The sequence below is a fragment of the Sciurus vulgaris genome, assembly GCF_902686455.1.
Source record: "Sciurus vulgaris genome assembly, chromosome: 8".
Taxonomy (NCBI): domain Eukaryota; kingdom Metazoa; phylum Chordata; class Mammalia; order Rodentia; family Sciuridae; genus Sciurus; species Sciurus vulgaris.
In genome coordinates, this window is record NC_136468.1 from 57,609,679 (window position 1) to 57,630,196 (window position 20,518).

The 20,518-nt window shown below is 34.4% G+C and overlaps 1 protein-coding gene across 1 annotated transcript in view; it reads left to right on the forward strand.

The window, feature by feature from the left end:
* The window catches only part of SEMA3D (semaphorin 3D), a 194,159-nt gene that overhangs the window by 75,002 nt on the left and 98,639 nt on the right, over positions 1-20,518 (forward strand). The window contains exon 4 of the mRNA XM_079151830.1: positions 9,989-10,149. Coding sequence (XP_079007956.1) covers positions 9,989-10,149 — 161 coding nt within the window. The remainder of the gene's footprint in view (positions 1-9,988; positions 10,150-20,518) is intronic.

Sequence of the window (20,518 nt, forward strand, 5' to 3'; positions counted from 1 at the left end):
ATTGTGGCATATTAATATCTCTAAATAATTATTAAGAACTCCATAACAAATTCTGGTTTAGATATGAGGTAGATAGACCAAGCAAACAAAACACTAACTTGAGAAACCGTTTGTTAAATTCATTAGTCTTCTTATGTGCAATCTGTGGTGGTGAGGTACAGCAATGATTTTGACATTATCCTTATCTACAAAGGTTTCTGGTCTGTTTAAGGGAGAAAATGTGTACACAAAATCACAGCAAAAGATTAGTGTCACGATATTTACAAGTAAATGTTTAAAAGACTTTAGGGGAAAAATGGGTATGAAACTGACCTTTTAGTACTGTAGGAAACAAAATTTTGAATGAAGTACATGTTGGCATTGGAGGATTTTAATCATGCAATTGACCTAATTGAGCTGAGATTAAGGAAAAAATTGAATAGGCAGCATCATGTGATAGGGACCGGTGGGGAGAGGAACAGAGCAAAGTAATTTATGAGTCTATTACAGTAATTTAGAGAACTAATTTGCATCCTAGTGTACCTGACAATGAGTAAATATTTGAGGAGGAAGAATAGAAATTTGCATGATAGGATCTTTAAGTCTTTAAATTTAGCTGCACATTGGTGTGAGGGAAATGAAGGTAGAGTTGGAATTATGTGAGGGAAAGAAGAGTAAGGGCACAAGGAAAAGGAACTAACAATGATTCTGAGATGTTGAATCTGATGACTGGGTTGAATCACTAAGGTCATTAAAATCAGCAGGATGAAATGGAGCAAGAACAACAATATCTAGCAGGCTACTGGAAATTCTGAACTGAGACTTATGAAAAAGAATGGGGCTATAGGTGTCTGTTTTGAAGTCATAAACAGAGAAGTAACAGTTTATGGAAGATAAATGATTTATGAGAAATGAAATATAAATGGGAAAGATTATTTAATTTCTTGTACTTTAAAAATACTGCCTAAAGTGGAGAACATTCTATGATGTTATTTTTTAAAACCCTCCATTAGAAGTATATTTGCAAATTCTGGTGCAAATTCTTTGAGCACTTCTACCAGGATTATGCTTCCTATGCCAGTGATTAGAATAACAATATGGAAAAAAAAAACAGAAAAAATGTTTACAAATGATTGATATCTTGTTCTTAATGAAAAAGTCAAACTAAAATTTTCCTGAATGGATGGAAATTAAATATCAGATCATGTGTCACAGTGAGTGTTCAGCATGATAAATAACATATATGGCAAATGATTTTAAATTGCATAATAAGAGTAAAGACATGATTTAAACAACTTTCAAGAAAAATAGGAGGCATATTCAAAGGCTTGGGGATATAGAGTGCATGAGACTTCTCAATTGTGACTGAAGTCTCACATGTGCCTTTTAACATTTTTATATACATATATTTAACTTTGATTGATATAAATCAATTTTAAAAGTATAATTGTTCTAAAATGTTATTTTTTGAGTAGTACTCATAACCTTTTTCCAGTGATCCTACCTTGAGTAATTACCTGTTCTTTCCACTTTTGCTCTTGAAGTCCATAGTAGATGTTGTACTAAGCTATGACTTTCTGGGTTTTTAAAAATTTAAATTCACATACTTAGCTGGAACAAATTCTCATTCTCGTGTGGTACAGAGTTTTGATTTTAAACATTTCTGAAATTTGAAAAGGGACAGTTTCTAAATACCTTGATGGGAGCTAAGAAACTAATTGTCAAATAAAATTCCATTTTTCTCAGAACTCTCTCTCAATCATTTCTGAGGAGGTTTATTCTATCATGGCATTGCTCTTTGGAGAAACTTCTAGTTATTTATAATGCTAGTCTTTTTGTATAGATCAAGAGGAAAATTTATCAATCATACCAAAGCTTTTGAAAAAATTTAAAATGACCCATTCTTTCTGAACGTATGAATTTTAAAGAACTTACAAATTATGAATCTCACATGTGATGAATTATATAAAGCATCTACTTTGAAATCTAGCCAAATAAGAATAAACCTGTGATTTAAAAGATGAAAAAAAAAATGACAATGTGAAATTACTACTTCCCTACTTCACATCCTGTCCTGGCAAGAACATAGATCCAGTGACATAATAGGTTTTATTTGTTTCTAATTTATGTTTCCCTATGTGATATCATCTGATTTATTATTAACACAATAATGTTCTAGGACCTAATGAATAGAATGATCTTCCATTGTAGAACAGTAAAGAAAATTTGATTTTTAGTTGTTTCTGAATTTGAACTTGCATTTATAGGAATAAAGCAGAGTTGAAAATTTCACCTAGGAAAGCATAATGATAATATAATACACACTTGTAATATTGATATAGTCTTTTGTAGATATTCTAGGTTCAACTGATATTCTTTGTGTGATTCACATTGCCTGATTTGTTATGTAGACTTAATATATACACATAGACTTTAGTAGATACTTTTGTGTAGATGGAGGTGCACTATCTTGATAACAAAAATCTTTTCACATGATCTCAAGCCTCAGAAAACCTGTTGGAAGAGGCAAAGCCAATTTAAGATGAGTTAATTTTCCCAAGGTAAAATTCAAGGAAGAATCCATAGCCTTTCCTAGAACCAAAACCTTGAGAATCAAACATGTTAAGAGCAATAGAGACTCATCGAGATATAGTAGGTTCTAATTTTCATTTTGGAATGAACAAAGTTTCTTCTTCACTCAATTCATGACCCAAAGCCCTGAGAGGCTTTTTTTCCCCAATTTTAAAATTTGCTTAAATTAGTTGTACATGACAATAGAATGCATTTATACATTTTGATAGATCATACATAAATGGAGTGTAATCTCTCATTTTTCTGATTATACATGTTGTAGGATCAGATGGTCACACAGTCATAAATGTACATGAGGTAATAATGTCTGTTTCACTCTACTGTCATTCTTTCCCCCATTCTTCTTCCCCTTCCTTCACTCCCCTCTACCTAATATAAAGTAACTCTATTCTTCCCTATCCCCCCTTATTGTGAATTGCATATCAGAGAAAACATTTGAACTTTGGTTTTTTGGGTTTGGCTTATTTCACTTAGCATGATGTTGTCTAAGTCCATCCATTTACCAACAAATGCCAGAATTTCATTCTTCTTTAAGGCAACATTCCATTGTGTATATATACCACATTTTCCTTATCCATTCATCTGTTGAAGGGTATCTAGGTTGATTCCATAGTTTAGCTACTGTGAATTGAGCTGCTATAAACACTGATGTGGCTGTGTCACTATAGTATGTTGATTTTAAGTCCTATGGGTATAAACAGCGGAGTGGGATAACTGGGTCAATTGGTGGTTCCATTCCAGTTTTCCAAGGAATCTCCCTATTGCCTTCCATAATGGTTGCACCAGTTTACATTCCCACCAGCAATGTATGAATGTACTTTTTCCCCACAATCATTGCTTGTATTCTTCATCATTGCTATTCTGATTGGAGTGAGATGAAATCTTAGAGTAGTTTTGATTTGAATTTCTCTAATTGCTAGAGATGTTGAATGTTTTTTTCATATATTTGTTGTTGATTGTATATCTTCTATGAAGTGTCTGTTCAATTCCTTAGCCCATGTATTGACTGGGTTATTTGTTTTCTTGGTTTTAAGTTTTTTTGAATTCTTTATATATCCTAGAGATTAATGCTTTATCTGAGGTTTTTTGTTGGGAATGATTTGGTAGCCAAAACATTTCTGAAAACTATGGGAAGAAATTTCTGAGGAACCCCATAGAGGAAGTCTTAGAACACTAAGTCAGTATGACAAGTCCTGGAATTCAGAGATAGAGTATAAAAGCTGAGCTCAGGGGGAAGGCAGGAATAGAAAAATTGAAAGGATTAAAGACAATCTGCTTGGACAACTTTGCAGAGAACACACTGAAGAACTAACTATTCAAAAGTCCTCAGATAGTCCTAGTGATAAAACTGCTATCTCCTTGAGAAAAAAGACAAGTGGGTAGGGCAAGAATTTCTGTTGAATATCCTGATATGTCAGAGAAAGGTGACTGGGTTGTGATCTGAATCTATTTTTAGTTGTGAACTTTCTCTGCTAAGGAATTCTACTCCTTACTCTGTAGTAGACTAGAATTTGACATTCTCCAAAGCTGATTTTTTTTTCCCTTTTACTTCATGAATTTGTGCCTTCAACAATCTTGGTTTTCTTTTCTTTTTTTCTTTTTAATCTTTCAATTACACGTTCTTTGAAGGATGTGGGAAGCCATTTTTTAACTGTGCAATCTTAGGAGAGAAACTGACAGCTCCACCCAGTTCAGGATTTCTGGCAATAAATGCAGGGTTTCAAGGGTATGGGATCTTGTTCATTTAGCAGTCAAAAACTGAGGAAGTCTGTGTTGCTTAATCCTAAATTTATTAGATTCAATATGACTAACCACTCCCTTCCTTTCTGGGGTGAAGAGGAAGAATGCAGATCATCAGGTCAAAAAAAAATTTTTTTTTTTTCAGAACAAATGAACGATTGTATTAAGGAACATTAAAAAGCAAATACAAAGAATCCTTTTCACAGCAAATGTTTATTTCAAGTATGAACAGGGATTGCTCAGCCTTTAGCCTACTCTTCACCTGGAGGAACCCCAGCCCATGAGTGAACAGATTCTGAACTCCACCACTGAGAGCAAATTGATCATGCAAAGCCCCAGAACCATTTTGGACCTCACTGAATTCCTGGCCTATTAGTTAAACAAGATTATTGATAAGATCCCCCTTTAGCTAGAATTTGTTTTTTTAGAATTGTTTTATACTATATTTCTTTCCCTCCCCAAAGCAGAGACTACCTACTTTTAGAAGCAAGAGTAGCAATCAGTATTAGATATATAAACTATAGTTTATTATTTGATATGTTCTCTATTTTAACAAAATTAAAGTTCTATTGACATAGAGCTCATTTCGTTTCTTTATCAACACTTAAGAGATCTGAGAAAGCTAAGAAGTATTAATTTGGTTTGTCAAAGGAAATATGAATAAAAAGTACTTTCCATTTTACTACTAAAGATACTTAACAGTCTACTAATTTAAATACTCTTCCCCTTTGTCACAAGGGTATTTTCATTTTTGCTGGGGATGAACATTTCATCTCCAGCAAGCTCTGAGTTCCATGAGGGAAGAAATCTGCCAAACTTATCACGGTCTTTCCATCAGACTACATGGCATTCTTAGGGGAATCGGTTAGTGTCTCACAAGTCAAGTTTTGTGAGTAGTGGCTCATTTTCTCGTGTTAGAAGTGGGAAATTATTTTAAATGTGGTTACTGACTGTATTTGTAAAACAAATTTTTGGGTAACTTTTAATAAGATATCAAGAGATGTTGATGAAAATTATGGACATTCTCTTTAGAAAAAAGTACACACATACAATCATGAAAATGTCCTGCCATTTGAAGGCATTTTGATCCTCAGAAGTATCCCTTTACTCTTTAATGGGTTATTGATCATGAATCATGGAGACCTGCCATTCTTCTACAAAAATTGACCTTAAACAGTAATTTCAATATTTAAACAAAAAATTATGTGAACAATCATATCCTTGACTCCTTTATTTTGGAAATGATCAGATTGTAGATTTTCCAATAGTATATTGCTAGAACAAATTTGGCAATTTGAGTACCTTAGTGATGGAGGGAGTTTACAAACTGGGAATAAGGTGATAGGAGAATACACTGCTGGAAGGAGTAGTTAGAAGGAGTTGATTGTGGTGAAGTAAGTCAAATTTGAGTACATGGAACAGAGAAGTCACTCTGTTAGGGACCTTAGAGGACCAGAGTACACAAAGGTAAAGCTCATATATCAATGAAGGGTAGGCTGGTTAACCAACCACCTAATAGGCCTCATCCTCACCTGAAAACACCACCAGTGAAGCAGCGCACTCATCCCCTACCCAAGGGGAGAGAAAAGAGTCCTTGTCCAAAAATCTTGAAAATGTAAGCAATCTTCAAAGTCACATGCCTAAGAATTTCCAATTTGGGAGAAAAAAAATAAAGTTCTGAAGTTTTCATCCAGCAGAGCTAGCCTCCATTTCTGATTCCTGGAATCCTAAAACACTTTAGGTGTTACAATATAGTCTTGAGAGATCACAAAATTTTTTTCTGGGTTTGGTTGATGATCCTGTGGAAGAAAAAAACAACTGCTTGGCTTGGCAGAAATACAAGAGAGATAAGCTGCTTGGGGAAGAGGGAACTTGTTCCAATCCCCGTCCCAAGGTCTTTTCACAATGTGCGCGTCAGCCTGAGATATTTTTATATGTAATGCCTAAGTCTAATTATTTAATTTGGCTACAAAGAATTGGCGCAGTATGCTTTAATAGTTTTGATGCTAGCATTGTCACAAGGCAACATTAAATCATTTGGAAATGATAACACTCCAGGTTAGTCAATATTTTTGCAGCTGTTTTTCCTTGTCAAGTTTGTTCGAAACTAAATGAAATAGAATGGGTTATGGTGAAAGAAAATTAAGCTAATGATTATGTCAACTGCATATTTATTTTTGTCACTGCATATGTAGAGGGGAAAAGTAAGATACACATCCGTCTTTCCATTGGCATTGCTGTAATTCAGGGACTCCCCGTGTTTTTGAAATTTCTGGATAGTCTTCCTGACACTGCCATTCCCCATCTTTATCCATCACAAACACTGTAGCCAGACTTATCTTTCCAACAATCAATTATAGTCTTCCTTGCATAAAAAGATATAGTGACTCCCAGTCACTTACATAATAACCAAACTCCCCAGTTTGATGTCTTCGGTCCTGGTTATCTGCATGCTGCCTTTATGTCTAGTCTCACTTCTCACCTCCCCCACATATTCTCTATGTTTCAGCACACTGAATTTCTTCAATTCCACAACTATTCATTAAGTACTTAATTTGTCTCAGATTCTGAGTGAGGTTCTGGGAATTTAAAGATAACTAAGACATGGTCTTTGCCTTGTGCTCACACTCAAGAGTAGGAGACATGCAGTCATCCACCTTATCCATATGAAATACTTGCCAAGAACTCCAGGTGCCTGAAACTGAGGAGAATACTGAATGCTCTGTACATGATGGTTTATTCTAGATTTACACCCCTATGATAAACTTTAATTTATAAAACAAGAACAGTAAAAGATTAACAACAAGTACTACAAAAATAGAACAATTATAACATTGCATTGTAATAAAAGTTATGTGACTGTGATCTTTTAAAATATCTTATTGTACTGTACTCCCCTTTCTATTGGTTACAATGTGAGATGAAACCCTGCCCATGTGATGAAGTACCATGAAATGAATGACAGCATTGCTTTGCAGTATCAGGCTGTACTGAATTCTGGTGGTACATCAGGAGCATCTGCTTTGGGTGACCCTGAAGCACTGAAGCCTTGACAATGCCTGATGGGCAGTATGTACAGCATGGACATGCTGGATGAAAGGAAGATTCATGAGGAGCATTTGCACTTCTATTAGAATTTATTTCTCATATGCTGTGTTTTATTTTCATAATATCTTTTAATGTTTATGGAACATGTTTTGTGTACACTGGATGGTTGTCAGAACTCTATGATAATTAATTTTCTTAAACTAAATACAACTTTAATCATTTTCTGGCCAAATACATAATGCTATAATATATTTTAGTAGCTCCAAATGCAATTAGCCTATTTGTGCAAGGCTAATATCCAACAAACATTCCATATGGTTGTAAGTAGAACTAAGAAGAAAAGACTGGAACAAAAAAGATTTCATACAGTACTTTCTTCAGTCCAATGCCTTTTGGTTTGTTAAAACTAAGATGAATCTAGCTTAGAAACTAAAGGAAATAATAATTACACATAAAATAGAAAAAAGAGAGACTCCTCCAAAATATGAAATAATAATAACCTGTAGTTGAGTGACAGAATATATATCCCCTAAATTTAACAAATTTGAAGGTCTATTTTACAGAGGTTGAAATTTCCATACTCTTGAGAAGTATCTTCATGTCTATTTCTGAGATACTATCTCTTTTACATTTATCTTCAATTAATAATGAATTACTTTAAAACAATGAGTTCATTTTAAACTCACAACTTATAGAATTTAATAAAGTGATGAGTGATATTATTCCTTATCAACATTTGATATTCTAGGAATGTAGAAAATGAGAGAATATTGTTAAGTACTTGAAGTAAAAAAACAAAATCTGTTGAAAAGATTCGGGCTTCTTAGATAATCTGTTTGTTAAAATTAAAATGAAACAAAGAATTTGGACCTTCAGTCAGGTATCAAAGAAATAAAAACTAAGAATTCAAATTCACTTATCAGTTTTGACAGCACTTTTTTTTTTTTTTTTTTTACTTTAGGCCATCTGACTTCAATTCACCAACATTACATATCTTCACTTATAAAATCGTGAATTCGTATTAATTTATTTTCAAGGTCATTTTCAGCTTTAAACTTCTGATTCCATTACTAGATCAAGAGTATGTCTCAGAATCCATTTGATTGGAATCACCTCGTTTACATCTTCTTTCTGCACATTTAAAATAGTCATGTGATAGTATAATCTTTTAAACACAGGAATCAATCTAAACACTATCAAAAAACAAAAGGGGAAAATGATAAGCCATAACTGCAAGATAATATTTTCCAAAGACATATGTGATAAGGGATTGTGATTCAAAATATGCAAAGACATATTAAAAGTCACAATAAGAAACAAAAATATATTAAATGGGCCAAAAACCTTACCAGTCATGTCACCAAAGATAGACTGTAAAAAAACACATGAAAAGTCACTCTATACCCTCTGTCATTAGGTAAATGAAAATTCAAAAAGACAGAATCACTACAAACCTATTAGAATGGCCAAAATCAAGAACACTGACAACATGGACACAGATGAGGATATGGAGCAACAAGAACTCTCATTCATTGGTAGGAATGAAAATAGTACTGATATTTTGGAAGCCAGTAGACAGCTTCTCACAAAACTAAACATGCGATCCATCAATCAGACTTCTTGGTTTTTACCCAAAAAGTTGACAACTTGTGTTTACAAGTAGCCTACATACAGATATTTATAGCAGTTTTATTCATAATTGCCAAAACTTGCAAGCAATGAAGAGGTCCGTCAGTAAGTGAATGGATCAATAAACTGGTACATCCAGACAATAGAATATTAGTTCACAGTAAACGATATTAGATACTGAGCCAGGAAGACACAGAGGAAACTTAAGGGCATATTACTGAGTAAAAGAAGTTAGTAGAGGAAGGGGCAACATACTGTACAATTCCAACTATATGACGTTCTGATGAGGTGAAACTATAGAAACATGAAAAAGATGAGGGATTGGAGCAGGGGAGAAGGATAAATAGTCAGAGCACAAAAGACTTTTAGGGTGTACTGTGATGATGGATACATGCCATTATACATTTATGCAAACCCCTAAGATGTACAACATTGAGACTCCAACCCTAATTTAAACTATGGACTTTGAGAGATGATGTTGACAATGGGGAGGCCATATATATGTTGGGGCAGGAAATAAGTCTGTTTCTTTCAATCAGTGTCACTGTTAATCTAAAATATGTTCTAAAGAATGCAGTCTATTTTAAAATGTACAAAGGAAAGAAATGTTAAAAGATTTATGACATAGTTTGATCCCTGCTTTTTATATATCAATTTTATCAAGTTTCAAATATTCTTAGAGGTAGATATTTTAAATTGTAATCCAAGAAAATGAGCTCAGTTTTAAAATATTTTACATTAATTATTTTGTGTTTATATATTTGTATTTATTCTAATATGCTTAATATCATATAATTACACATAAAATGTTAATAAAATAAAAAAATAACACATTGCCTTTTTTCTAAATAAGTATTTATTAAAAACTAGTTATTTGTAAATATCTTAATTGGAACTTTCATATCACATACATGTATTTACAAAGACAGGGCAGAGAAGGAAAAAATTAAATATTTGACTTAATAAAAATATTTTTCTTTCTTTCATTTTTTCCCCATAGATTTGCTGCTTTCAAATAGCTGCATTCCCTTTTTGGGTTCATCAGAAGGGCTGGATTTCCAGACTATTCTATTAGATGAGGAGAGGGGCAGGCTGCTCCTGGGAGCCAAGGACCACATCTTCCTGCTCAGTCTGGTTGACTTAAACAAAAATTTTAAGAAGGTCAGTTTATTTATATATAGTTGATTGAATTATTTTAATTTCATCTGTGCTCTTCTGCTTTGTTTTAAGTGATTCAGTGTCAAATTAAAAAAAAAAAAAACTACATTACAAAAAGCCTCAAAATACATTTTGATTTTCTGTGGATTTAAGCTCATATGTATATATTTTATTAAGAGTAAATAAGTATAACATCAAAACCTTTGAAAATATGAATGAAAGGAATCAAAAGTGTGCATATGTGGACTTATACAATTGAAATGCAAAGTTTTAGATTAAAAAATAACAAGTGAGCTATTCATTGAGAATGAACATTTATATTAATAGTATTATAAACTTGTATTTTTACTAACTTTTAAATAACAAATAAGCCTAGCTCCTCTTCACAGTGTGGCTGTGGTAGCATTTTAATACCATACTGTTCTCTCCACACTTTTCATTTCACATTTGAGCAAGTTGCTCTTAAGGCCCAATCACTCCCAGATAATGAAGTCTTATAATGTCCCAACTATGAACTGCTTAAGAACAGTCTTACCACTAAAAATAAATACACAAGGACAGAACCAGATGCTCAAGTAATCATCACCCCCACAGACACACCAGTTTGGACATCTATCCGCCTACTAAACTACCTTTACAAGACCTAAGAAACACCAATGAGAGACCATAGTGCCTGGTTTTAGTAAAATAAGAAAAGAAACATTATGGTGGATAGGAAGTGTGAAGAGAGATACCTCCTGCTTGGAGGAGGGAGAAGGAATCAAGTCCAGACCTTGGACTTGAAATGCAGTATCAGACCCACTACAGTTAAACCCAGTGCCAGGCAAAGACCCATAATCTCTAAGCCCAGGCCAATAACAGTCTTAGTTGTTAGAACTGCATTAGCCACGTGGCTGTTGCCACCACCCCTTGCCCTACCTCAGGTAATAGAAAGAGGGTCAAGACTCAACCCACTAGGAAGCAGGGCATGAAAACCCCCACAGGATTTTAAGCAGGACATGAAAACTACTACTAGAAAGCAGAGCATCAAAACCACCTCAGCCTCTAGAGGAACCCCAGCATCAGGAGGAGACATGTGGTACCTGTCTATTGAACTTCTATTCCAGACAGCATCTTCAAATCCTCATTGAATAATGAGTTCCATGAATCTACCTGGCAGGGAACAGGGATTATGGGAGGATTTGAACAAGATATTTTTTAAAATCTAATTCACAAATAATAATTGTACATATTTATATGGTATGGTATGTTATTTCAATACATGTATACAGTGTATAATGATCAGATCAGGTTTTTTTTTTTTTTTTTTTTTTTTTTTTTGCGGTACTGGGGATTGAACTCAGGGCCTTGTGCTTGCAAGGCAAGCACTCTACCAGCTGAGCTATCTCCCCAGCCCATCAGATCAGGATTTTATCTTGTCTGGTCCCACTGCAATGAAACCTAGAGGTAGAATCCAAAGACCTCATGGCCATGTCACAAGTCAGACAGCTTCTAGATCTGCCCTGAAGTAAGAGAAGACCTATGAGTCAGTGGAATGTTCTCAATTTTTGGCCTATATCAGTGCCAGCTTGGAATGGGCCTGAGTCATCAGCCTCCTCGGTCCCACCTGATTGCAAAGGTTCCAGTGGCTATGAGATTCAAGTGGCTATTGCAGACAACATCAACTTGTGGCTGGTTGCAATGGTCTTATGCCACCTAGTTCACCTTGGCAATAAGGAGTCCATAGCAGTATGAGCCTTGGTCTTACCCCAGTGCTGTGCTAGTCCTGCAGGCTATGGGCTCATGGTATAAGACAACTTTGCAATGTTAGTGGCCACATGCATGGTATAGGAACTTGGAGCTGGTAATTCTGTGGTGCTTCTGCCCAGACCCAGCAGGTTCCCACAGTACTTAAGCACAGGTAGATAAGTGTAGATGAGGAGTCTGGGCCTAACCTGGCTCAAGAGAGAGGCTTTAGCAGCTAGACTCTAATTTTAGCTACTCCCTGTCTTGCTGAACAACATACTAACCTGAGCTTGGATCACCTCAAACAGGGACAGCCCTCTGAGAACCAACTTGAAGCATGCTTTGACTGAGCGCATGATCTGAGACTGAAATAGATGAAGTGATTACTTCAGGGAAATAAGCAGGGAAAATAAGATTTCTAACTGGAAATTCTGGAAATACAAGTATAAAGCCAGATTATGATGACTGGAATTAACATCTAATCCTTCAATGTCCAGATGATGTCACCCAACCAATATCAAGATTTTTCAAGAAACGTGACCTCACCTAATGGTCAAAATAAAGTGCCAGAAATAAATCTGATAATAACCAGTATGGGCACACTCAGATGAGGAATTCAAAAGCAGTTGTTGTAAGTAAACTCAAAGAGCTTCAAAAAAATCAAAGAGAAAGCATTTAATTCTCCAATAGAAAAGTTTAGCAGAGCGAGTCAATATTTGAAAAAAAAAGAAATCATTGAGCTGAAATTATTCTAAGCAAAAAACAAACAAACAAACAAACAAACAAACAAAACCAGAATAGATCACCAGAAGAAAGAATAAAAATGTCTATTTGAAAACACAGGGCTGGGGATATAGCTCAGTTGGTAGAGAGGCCCTGGGTTCATTCCCTAGCACCAAAAAAAAAAAAAATACACAGTTAAAGGAGAAAAAAGAAATGAAAAGGAATGATGAAATCAGATGGGAACTTTGAGAATGCATTAAAAGGACAAATATTCAGATAATTGGTGTTATAGAAGAATTTGAGAATAACAAAGGGATAGAAAGATTATTCTAAGACATAATAACAAAAGCCATCCTTGGTTCTAGAGAAGGATACAAATATCAGGTACAGGAAGGCCAAACATCACCATTCTAATTTAATACAACCAATTCTACTCCAAGACACATTATAATCAAACTCTCAAAGGTGAAAGATGAAGAGAAGATTCTCAAGGCAGCAAACAAAGAAACAAATAACACAAAGGGTGTCCCAGGATACCAGCAGCAGATTTTTGAGCAGAATCTTATAGACCAGAAGATTGACATGACATTTTCACAATAATAATGGAAAAAAAAAAACCTGCTTGCCAAGAATACTATGCCCAGCAAAACTATTTTTTATAAATGAAGGAGAAATAAAGACATTCCTAAACAAAACTGAGATAGTCATATCTCAATCAGATCTGTACTACCAGAAATGCTAAAGAAATTTCTTCTAACTGAAAGAACTAAATTTAAGAGGCAGTAACGAATAAGAAAACATGAGAAGGTATAAACTCACCACAGAGTAAATATAAAGACAAATTCAAAATGCTCTGATATTATAAACATGTTGGGTAAACTCTTTATATTTTAATCATGAATCCTGAAAACAAAACAATTAAAAAATAATAACTACATGAAGAGATAAGCAATAGAGCAAAATGAAAATGAGATATCAAAAATTCAAAAATGCGTGAAGGAATGGCATGCAAATGCAGAGTTTGTTTTAATATATTTTGTTTCATTTTTTGTTGTTTTTCCTCACCTTTACTATCATGTTAAGTTGCTATCATTTCAAAATAGGTCATTATAATCAGAGAAGGTTTCTATAAATTTCATGGTAACCACAAAACAAACGTTATTACAGACAAACCAAAAATAATAAGCAAGAAGTCAAAGCACACTGCTAGGGTAAATCACCTAACCACAAAGAAAGACTGTAAAAGAGGTAGAAAAGAAGAGAAAGAAACTGCAGTAAAACTAGAAATGTAATTACCTTAAACTTAAATGCATTTAATTCTCCAACATAAAAACATAGGCCAGGCACAGTGGCGCATGCCTATAATCCCAGCGACTTGGGGAGCTGAGGCAGAAGATTGAAAGTTCAAAGCCAGCCTCAGCAACTTAGTGAGTTTATTTAATTTTTTTGCATGGACACCCATTTTCTTAGCCCCATTCATTTCAAACACAAAAGACAGCAGATGATGGTGAGGGACAAACTCTATGCTCTTGGTGAGAAGGTAAATTAGTACATCAACTGTGGAAAATAGCATAGAGGATCCTCAAAAAACAAACAAACAAAAAAAATAGAACTACTATATAATCCTGCTTTCCCATCACTTGATATATATTCCAAGAAAATGGAATCAGAATTTCAAAGAGATAGCAGCACACCTGTATATATTGTAGCACTATTAAAAATAACAAGAGATGAAGACAACCTGTCTGCCCATCAAGTGATGCAAGGGTAAAGAGTAAAGGGTATACTTTATGTACAGGTATACATAAGATAACAGAGTTCTATTCAGCAACAATGGGGATAGAATTGGAGATCATTAGGTCAAGTGAAACAAGACAGATACAGAAAGACACTACCACAAGATCTTATTCAAACATGGAATCTGAAGAAGGTAATCACCTAGAAGTTAAGAGTAGAATGGTGGTTACCAAAATCTAGGGAGAATAGATGGGAGGGCAGTATGGGAAAACTTGATCAACGGATACTAAGTTACATTTCGGTAGTATTAGTAAATTCTAGTGGGCTAGTTCTAATGGCATGGTAGGTTTGCCATGGAAAATAGTAATATTCTGTATATCTCTAAAAGCTAGATAAAAGGACTTTACATGTTTTCACCATAAAGAAAAGATAAATATTTGAGGACATAGTTATGGTTAACTTGATTTAAACATTTTACAAAATATGCATGCATCCTTCGATCACATTAACCCATTAATATGTATGATTACAAAGTTTAATCTATCGGTTAAACTAATTTAATTTTTAAAAATTAAAACCAGAAAATAGCTACTAGTTATTCAAAATTCAAAAGGTATTGCTACCATATCCTACATTTTCAACTCTCAATGTGATGTTCAAAGGAAGGGGTTCAATTACATTAGGCAATACAGATACAGACACCAAGATACCAGAGCTTCAATGATTGATGAGAAGACGTAATGCCTGACCAATTGTGCATCAATGAGGCATCTTCACTTCTGTTTGAGAAGCACTGCAAAAGAAATTCTAGGAGCCATTGTAAGGTTTCAGGTCAATAATTCCAAACACTGATTTATTCTGAGTCAAAAAAATATAATTTACAGTTCATCTTAGGACACTGAAACTTCATATAGTATTTATCTACAATGACCAGGTTCATTTATCAGTTTTATTTAACCCTCTAATTATGAGATATACTTCATAACTGAATAACAATTGCTCAGTTATTTGAATATTATATGTTCTCATAGCTTTAATTTGCTTAGCAAAATATTTATCTTCATTTATATTAATATTACCTAATTAATTCCTCTAGTAGAACACTTGGTTTTGCTTTTTAATCATTTAATTTTTAGTAGGTCTTCCATGTATTTTGGGGTTCACCAAGGGAAAAGGTGCTACTTCTTATGAATTTTTGGACTTGAAGAAGAATCTTTTAATGTAAATGTATACGTTTCATGTAATCTGTGCTTCTAGAAGAAAGAGAATACTGCCAACTGTTTTCTCAACTTCTCTTAATCCAAACACTTAAAAATTCAGAAGAATATCTTGTTTTAAAGAAATTACAGTTATCCTGTAACTTGCATACTATCAGGTAAAATAAACAGTTGAATCTACACTAGAATTTGAAAAGTTTACCCTCCACTCTGTCATAGCTCCATTCTGTTTTTCTGAAGTCCATTTTTTTTCTTCAGGATTTTAAAAATTATTCATACTCTTAAGAGTGTCAATTATTGGTGTCAAGTAAATATCCCAACTGTCTGTAAATGTCTTAGAGGAGAATGACAGTTTTTTTTCCAAAAGATACTAAAGAAAATGCTTAGTTAACTTTGCAGTTTTGCTTTAAGAGATATTCCATGACTTAATATGCATTTTTCCAAATAATGTCTGTCTTAGTATAATAGCAGGAACTATTTCATACTTTTAAGGGAATTTGTTCTTGTTCTCTTTTTTGCCTTTAGGGAGTGGAAGAGAAAGACCATTTATCTGGATAGAGTGTATTAGATCATTGCTTAAAATAACTTCTGATAGCGTAACTTCCCTTCAGTGACTATTTTAAGTAAATCTCTCTTTGGCTATTTTCCATGCTTGAAATGTGCTAATATTTAATAAAGTAAATGTTTATGAAATACCAATTTCTCTTATGATGTTATTGAAATAAATGATTATTTAATACATTATACAATTAGAGATTTTCAACATAACTGAAATTTCTTTGTCTCTCTATAAAATGTGTAATTCATAATGGGGTTATGTATGCATTGGTAACCATTGGTGTTTATGTAGGCATCCACCATTCCAATTTATATAAATCACTCCAGTGCTAAAAGGTACTCCACAGTAGCAAGTGTCAAGATGTAGTACTTTCGCAGTGTTTAGACCTCCTCAGTTTGTATTGGCTCAATGCCCCTCGGCAAAGATTCAAACTCCTCTGTAGAGGAAACCACACATTTTGGACCTCTGAGGACTGAAGGGTGTCCTTTGTACTCTTTAGAGTTAAAGCAATCTATAACATGTAATTGAATTATGAGTGACTAGTTGGGAATTTTTCCCCCTGGGAACTTTTTTAAAAAAGAAATAAACAAAGAAAGGGGGAAAAAAAAAAAAAAAAAGAACACTTTGGAAAGTATTTAATTGAACTAAAAAAATTTAGGATATATATGTATATGGAATTTTTGTAAAGACAACACTGTACTTATTGCAAAGTAACCATTATCATTCACAATTGCAATGGATATTTAGTGTGAAATCAACAGAAAGTACAGCAAAAATGAATTAGGTATAAATATTTAATAATACCCTTCTTGTTATTCTTATTATTGTTCAGACCAGATTTTGAATTTAGTACAGTGAATGGTACAGGGTTATAATAATAAATATTTGACTAATTGAGTTCAGAGAAAGAAGACAAAAAGAAGACCTTTTGGAAAACTCCTTTTTTTTTTTTACCTTTCCATTTTTTAAATTTATTTTAATTAAAATTCATAAATTTACATAGGGCAATATTGTTTGATTCATTCTGTTTTTTCCCTTCCCCCCACCCCTCCCACCCCTCTTTTCCCTCCATTCTTACCACCCTCCTTATCCCTAACCCTAAACCTAACCCTAACCCTAACCCCTCCTATCCCCCCCTTATATGTCCTCATCTGCTTATCAGCGAGATCATTCATCCTTTAGTTTTTTGAGATTGGCTTATCTCACTTAGCATGATATTCTCCAATTTCATCCATTTGCCTGCAAATGCCATAATTTTATCATTCTTCATGGCTGAGTAATATTCCATTGTATATATATGCCACAGTTTCTTTATCCATTCATCAACTGAAGGGCATCTAGGTTGGTTCCACAGTCTGGCTATTGTGAATTGAGCAGCTATGAACATTGATGTGGCTGTATCTCTGTAATATGCTGATTTTAAGTCCTTTGGGTATAGGCCAAGGAGTGGGATAGCAGGTCAAATGGTGGTTCGATTCCAAGCTTTCTGAGGAATCTCCATACTGCTTTCCGAGTGGCTGTACTAATTTGTAACCCCACCAGCAATGTATGAGTGTACCTTTTTCCCCACATCCTCTCCAACACCTATTGTTGCTTGTGTTCTTGATAATTGCCATTCTAATTGGGGTGAGATGGAATCTTAGGGTAGTTTTGATTTGCATTTCTCTTATTACTAGAGATGTTGAACATTTTTTCATGTATCTGTTGATTGCTTGTACATCTTCTTCTGTGAAGTGTCTGTTCATTTCCTTAGCCCATTTGTTGATTGGATTATTTGTATTCTTGGTGTAGAGTTTTTTGAGTTCTTTATATATTCTGGAAATTAGCGCTCTATCTGAAGTATGAGTGGCAAAGATATTCTCCCACTCTGTAGGCTCTCTCTTCACATTACTGATAGTTTCCTTTGCTGAGAGAAAGCTTTTTAGTTTGAATCTATCCCAGTTGTTGATTCTTGCTTTTATTTCTTGTGCTATGGGAGTCCTGTTAAGGAAGTCTGATCCTAAGCCAACAAGTTGAAGGTTTGGACCTACTTTTTCTTCTTTAAGATGCAGGGTCTCTGGTCTGATTCTGAGGTCCTTGATCCATTTTGAGTTGGGTTTTGTGCAGGGTGAGAGATAGGGATTTAGTTTCATTCTGTTGCATATGGATTTCCATTTTTCCCAGCACCATTTGTTGAAGAGGCTATCTTTTCTCCATTGCATATTTTTGGCACCTTTGTCTAGTATGAGAAAATTGTATTTATTTGGGTTTGTGTCCGTGTCCTCTATTCTGTACCATTGATCTACCTATTTCGGTACCAATACCATGCCGTTTTTGTTACTATTGCTTTGTAATAGAGTTGAAGATCTGGTATTGCGATACCCCCTGCTTCGCTCTTTCTACTGAGAATTGCTTTAGCTATTCTGGGTTTCTTATTCTCCAGATGAATTTCATGACTGCTTGCTCTATTTCTGTAAGGTACATCATTGGGATTTTAATTGGAATTGCATTGAATCTGTATAGCACTTTTGGTAGTATGGCCATTTTGACAATATTAATTCTGCCTATCCAAGAACATGGGAGATCTTTCCATCTTCTAAGGTTTTCTTTAATTTCTTTCTTTAGTGTTCTGTAGTTCTCATTGTAGAGGTCTTGAGATGAAAGAGATATGATTCTGGGGTTTGTTATTGTTGCTGTTGTTTGTTGTTTGTATGTTTTGAGGTGAAGGAATAATTTGGGACTTCATAGACTTTGGGGCATGCATCATATCATGAGGAAATGATGCCTTATAATTTAACAAGGCTTTTCTAAACTTGAACTATAAAGCCTCTTTTCAGTTAGGGACTACCCTGTGGATTCCTCTCTGGGACAGATAATGCACATTCATTAGACTTCTCTTCTCTTCTCTTCTCTTCTCTTCTCTTCTCTTCTCGTCAACTATAGCAAAATGGAGCAGATGTGATCACATTACAGGGGAAGGACATGGATCTAGGACTATACTTGTAAAAAACTTGTGTTGCAGGTTGAGTTGTCCCAGAAACCAACTCTGAGATGATGCTTAATTTGCGTTTGTAAGAGTGCTTGGATCAGCAGGTGTGGAAGGGAAGCTAGAAAAGGGAGAACATTAAGTTCCAGTAAAAGCTCCAGTCCGCAAGCTTGGCTACTACGGTTGCAAAAATTCCCTATGTTCCTCCAGTGTGAGTGATAACATCATGTTAACCAACTTTATCTTTTTCTCTTACCTAATGCATTCACAATGACCTTGAAAGTTATCTTTAAGTATATAAAAGTCTGATCTTATCTCTTCATTTTTTATACACCTCTAATGGTTTTTCTAAGAGCTTAAATAAACTTCAGTCTTTTTATTATGAATTTTTTTAGAATGTTTTTAGATGTTGATGGACCTTTATTTTATTCATTTATTTATATGTGGTGCTGAGAATTGACCCCAGTGCCTCACACATGCTAGGCAAGTGCTCTTCCACTGAGCCACAGCCCCAGCCCTTATCATGGCTTCTAAGGCTCTTCCTAACCTATTTGTACCCTGTGATGCTTCTGGTCTCATTTCCACCCATTCTTCATTGTTCCCTCACTTGCTTTCTAAAATTTCTCCATTTTCTATTTCTCTCTCTCTTCTACTCAAACTACTACCCTGTTAATTATTTCCAAAATCATTACTTTCAATTTCTCTGCCTTTGCTAAAACTTCCTGGGATGCCACTTTCTTGCACATCTCACTTATCTTAGCTCTTTTTTCAACTTTTTCCATATTTTTAATTGATTCATTGCAATTGTACAAAATGGTGGGATTTGCTATTACATATTTGTATAAAAACACAATATAACAATATAATTTGGCTAATATAATTCTCCAGTATTTCCCCTGTTCCTCCCCACACCCTTTCCTAGTCTATTTCCTCTACTCTACTGCTCTTCCTTTGATTTTCATGAGATTCCCCCAAACACACATATCTTTTCCTTTTCTTCTCTGGCTTCTACATATGAGAAAGAACATACAGTGCTTGACTTTCTGAGTTTGACCTATTTTGCTTAACATGATGTTCTCTAGTTCGGTCCATTTTCCTGCAAATGACATAATTTCATTCTTGACAGCTGAAAAAAACGCCATTATATGTATATCACATTTTCCTGATCCATTCATCTGTTGATGAACACCTAGGCTGGTTCCATAATTTGACTCTTGAGAATATGCTGACTTGACTACTTAAGGATAAATACTGAAGAGTGGTACATTTGGGTCATATGGTGGTTCCATTCCTAGTCTTTTAAGAAATCTTCAACCTTTTCAGAAGTATTTAGGTTTCTGACTTAATCTTCAGGGATATGGGAAGATATTGAAGTGTGCTAAACTTCAGGGTAACATCATCAGAATGTATGTTTTTCATAATCATTTTAATTATAAAGCAGGGAAA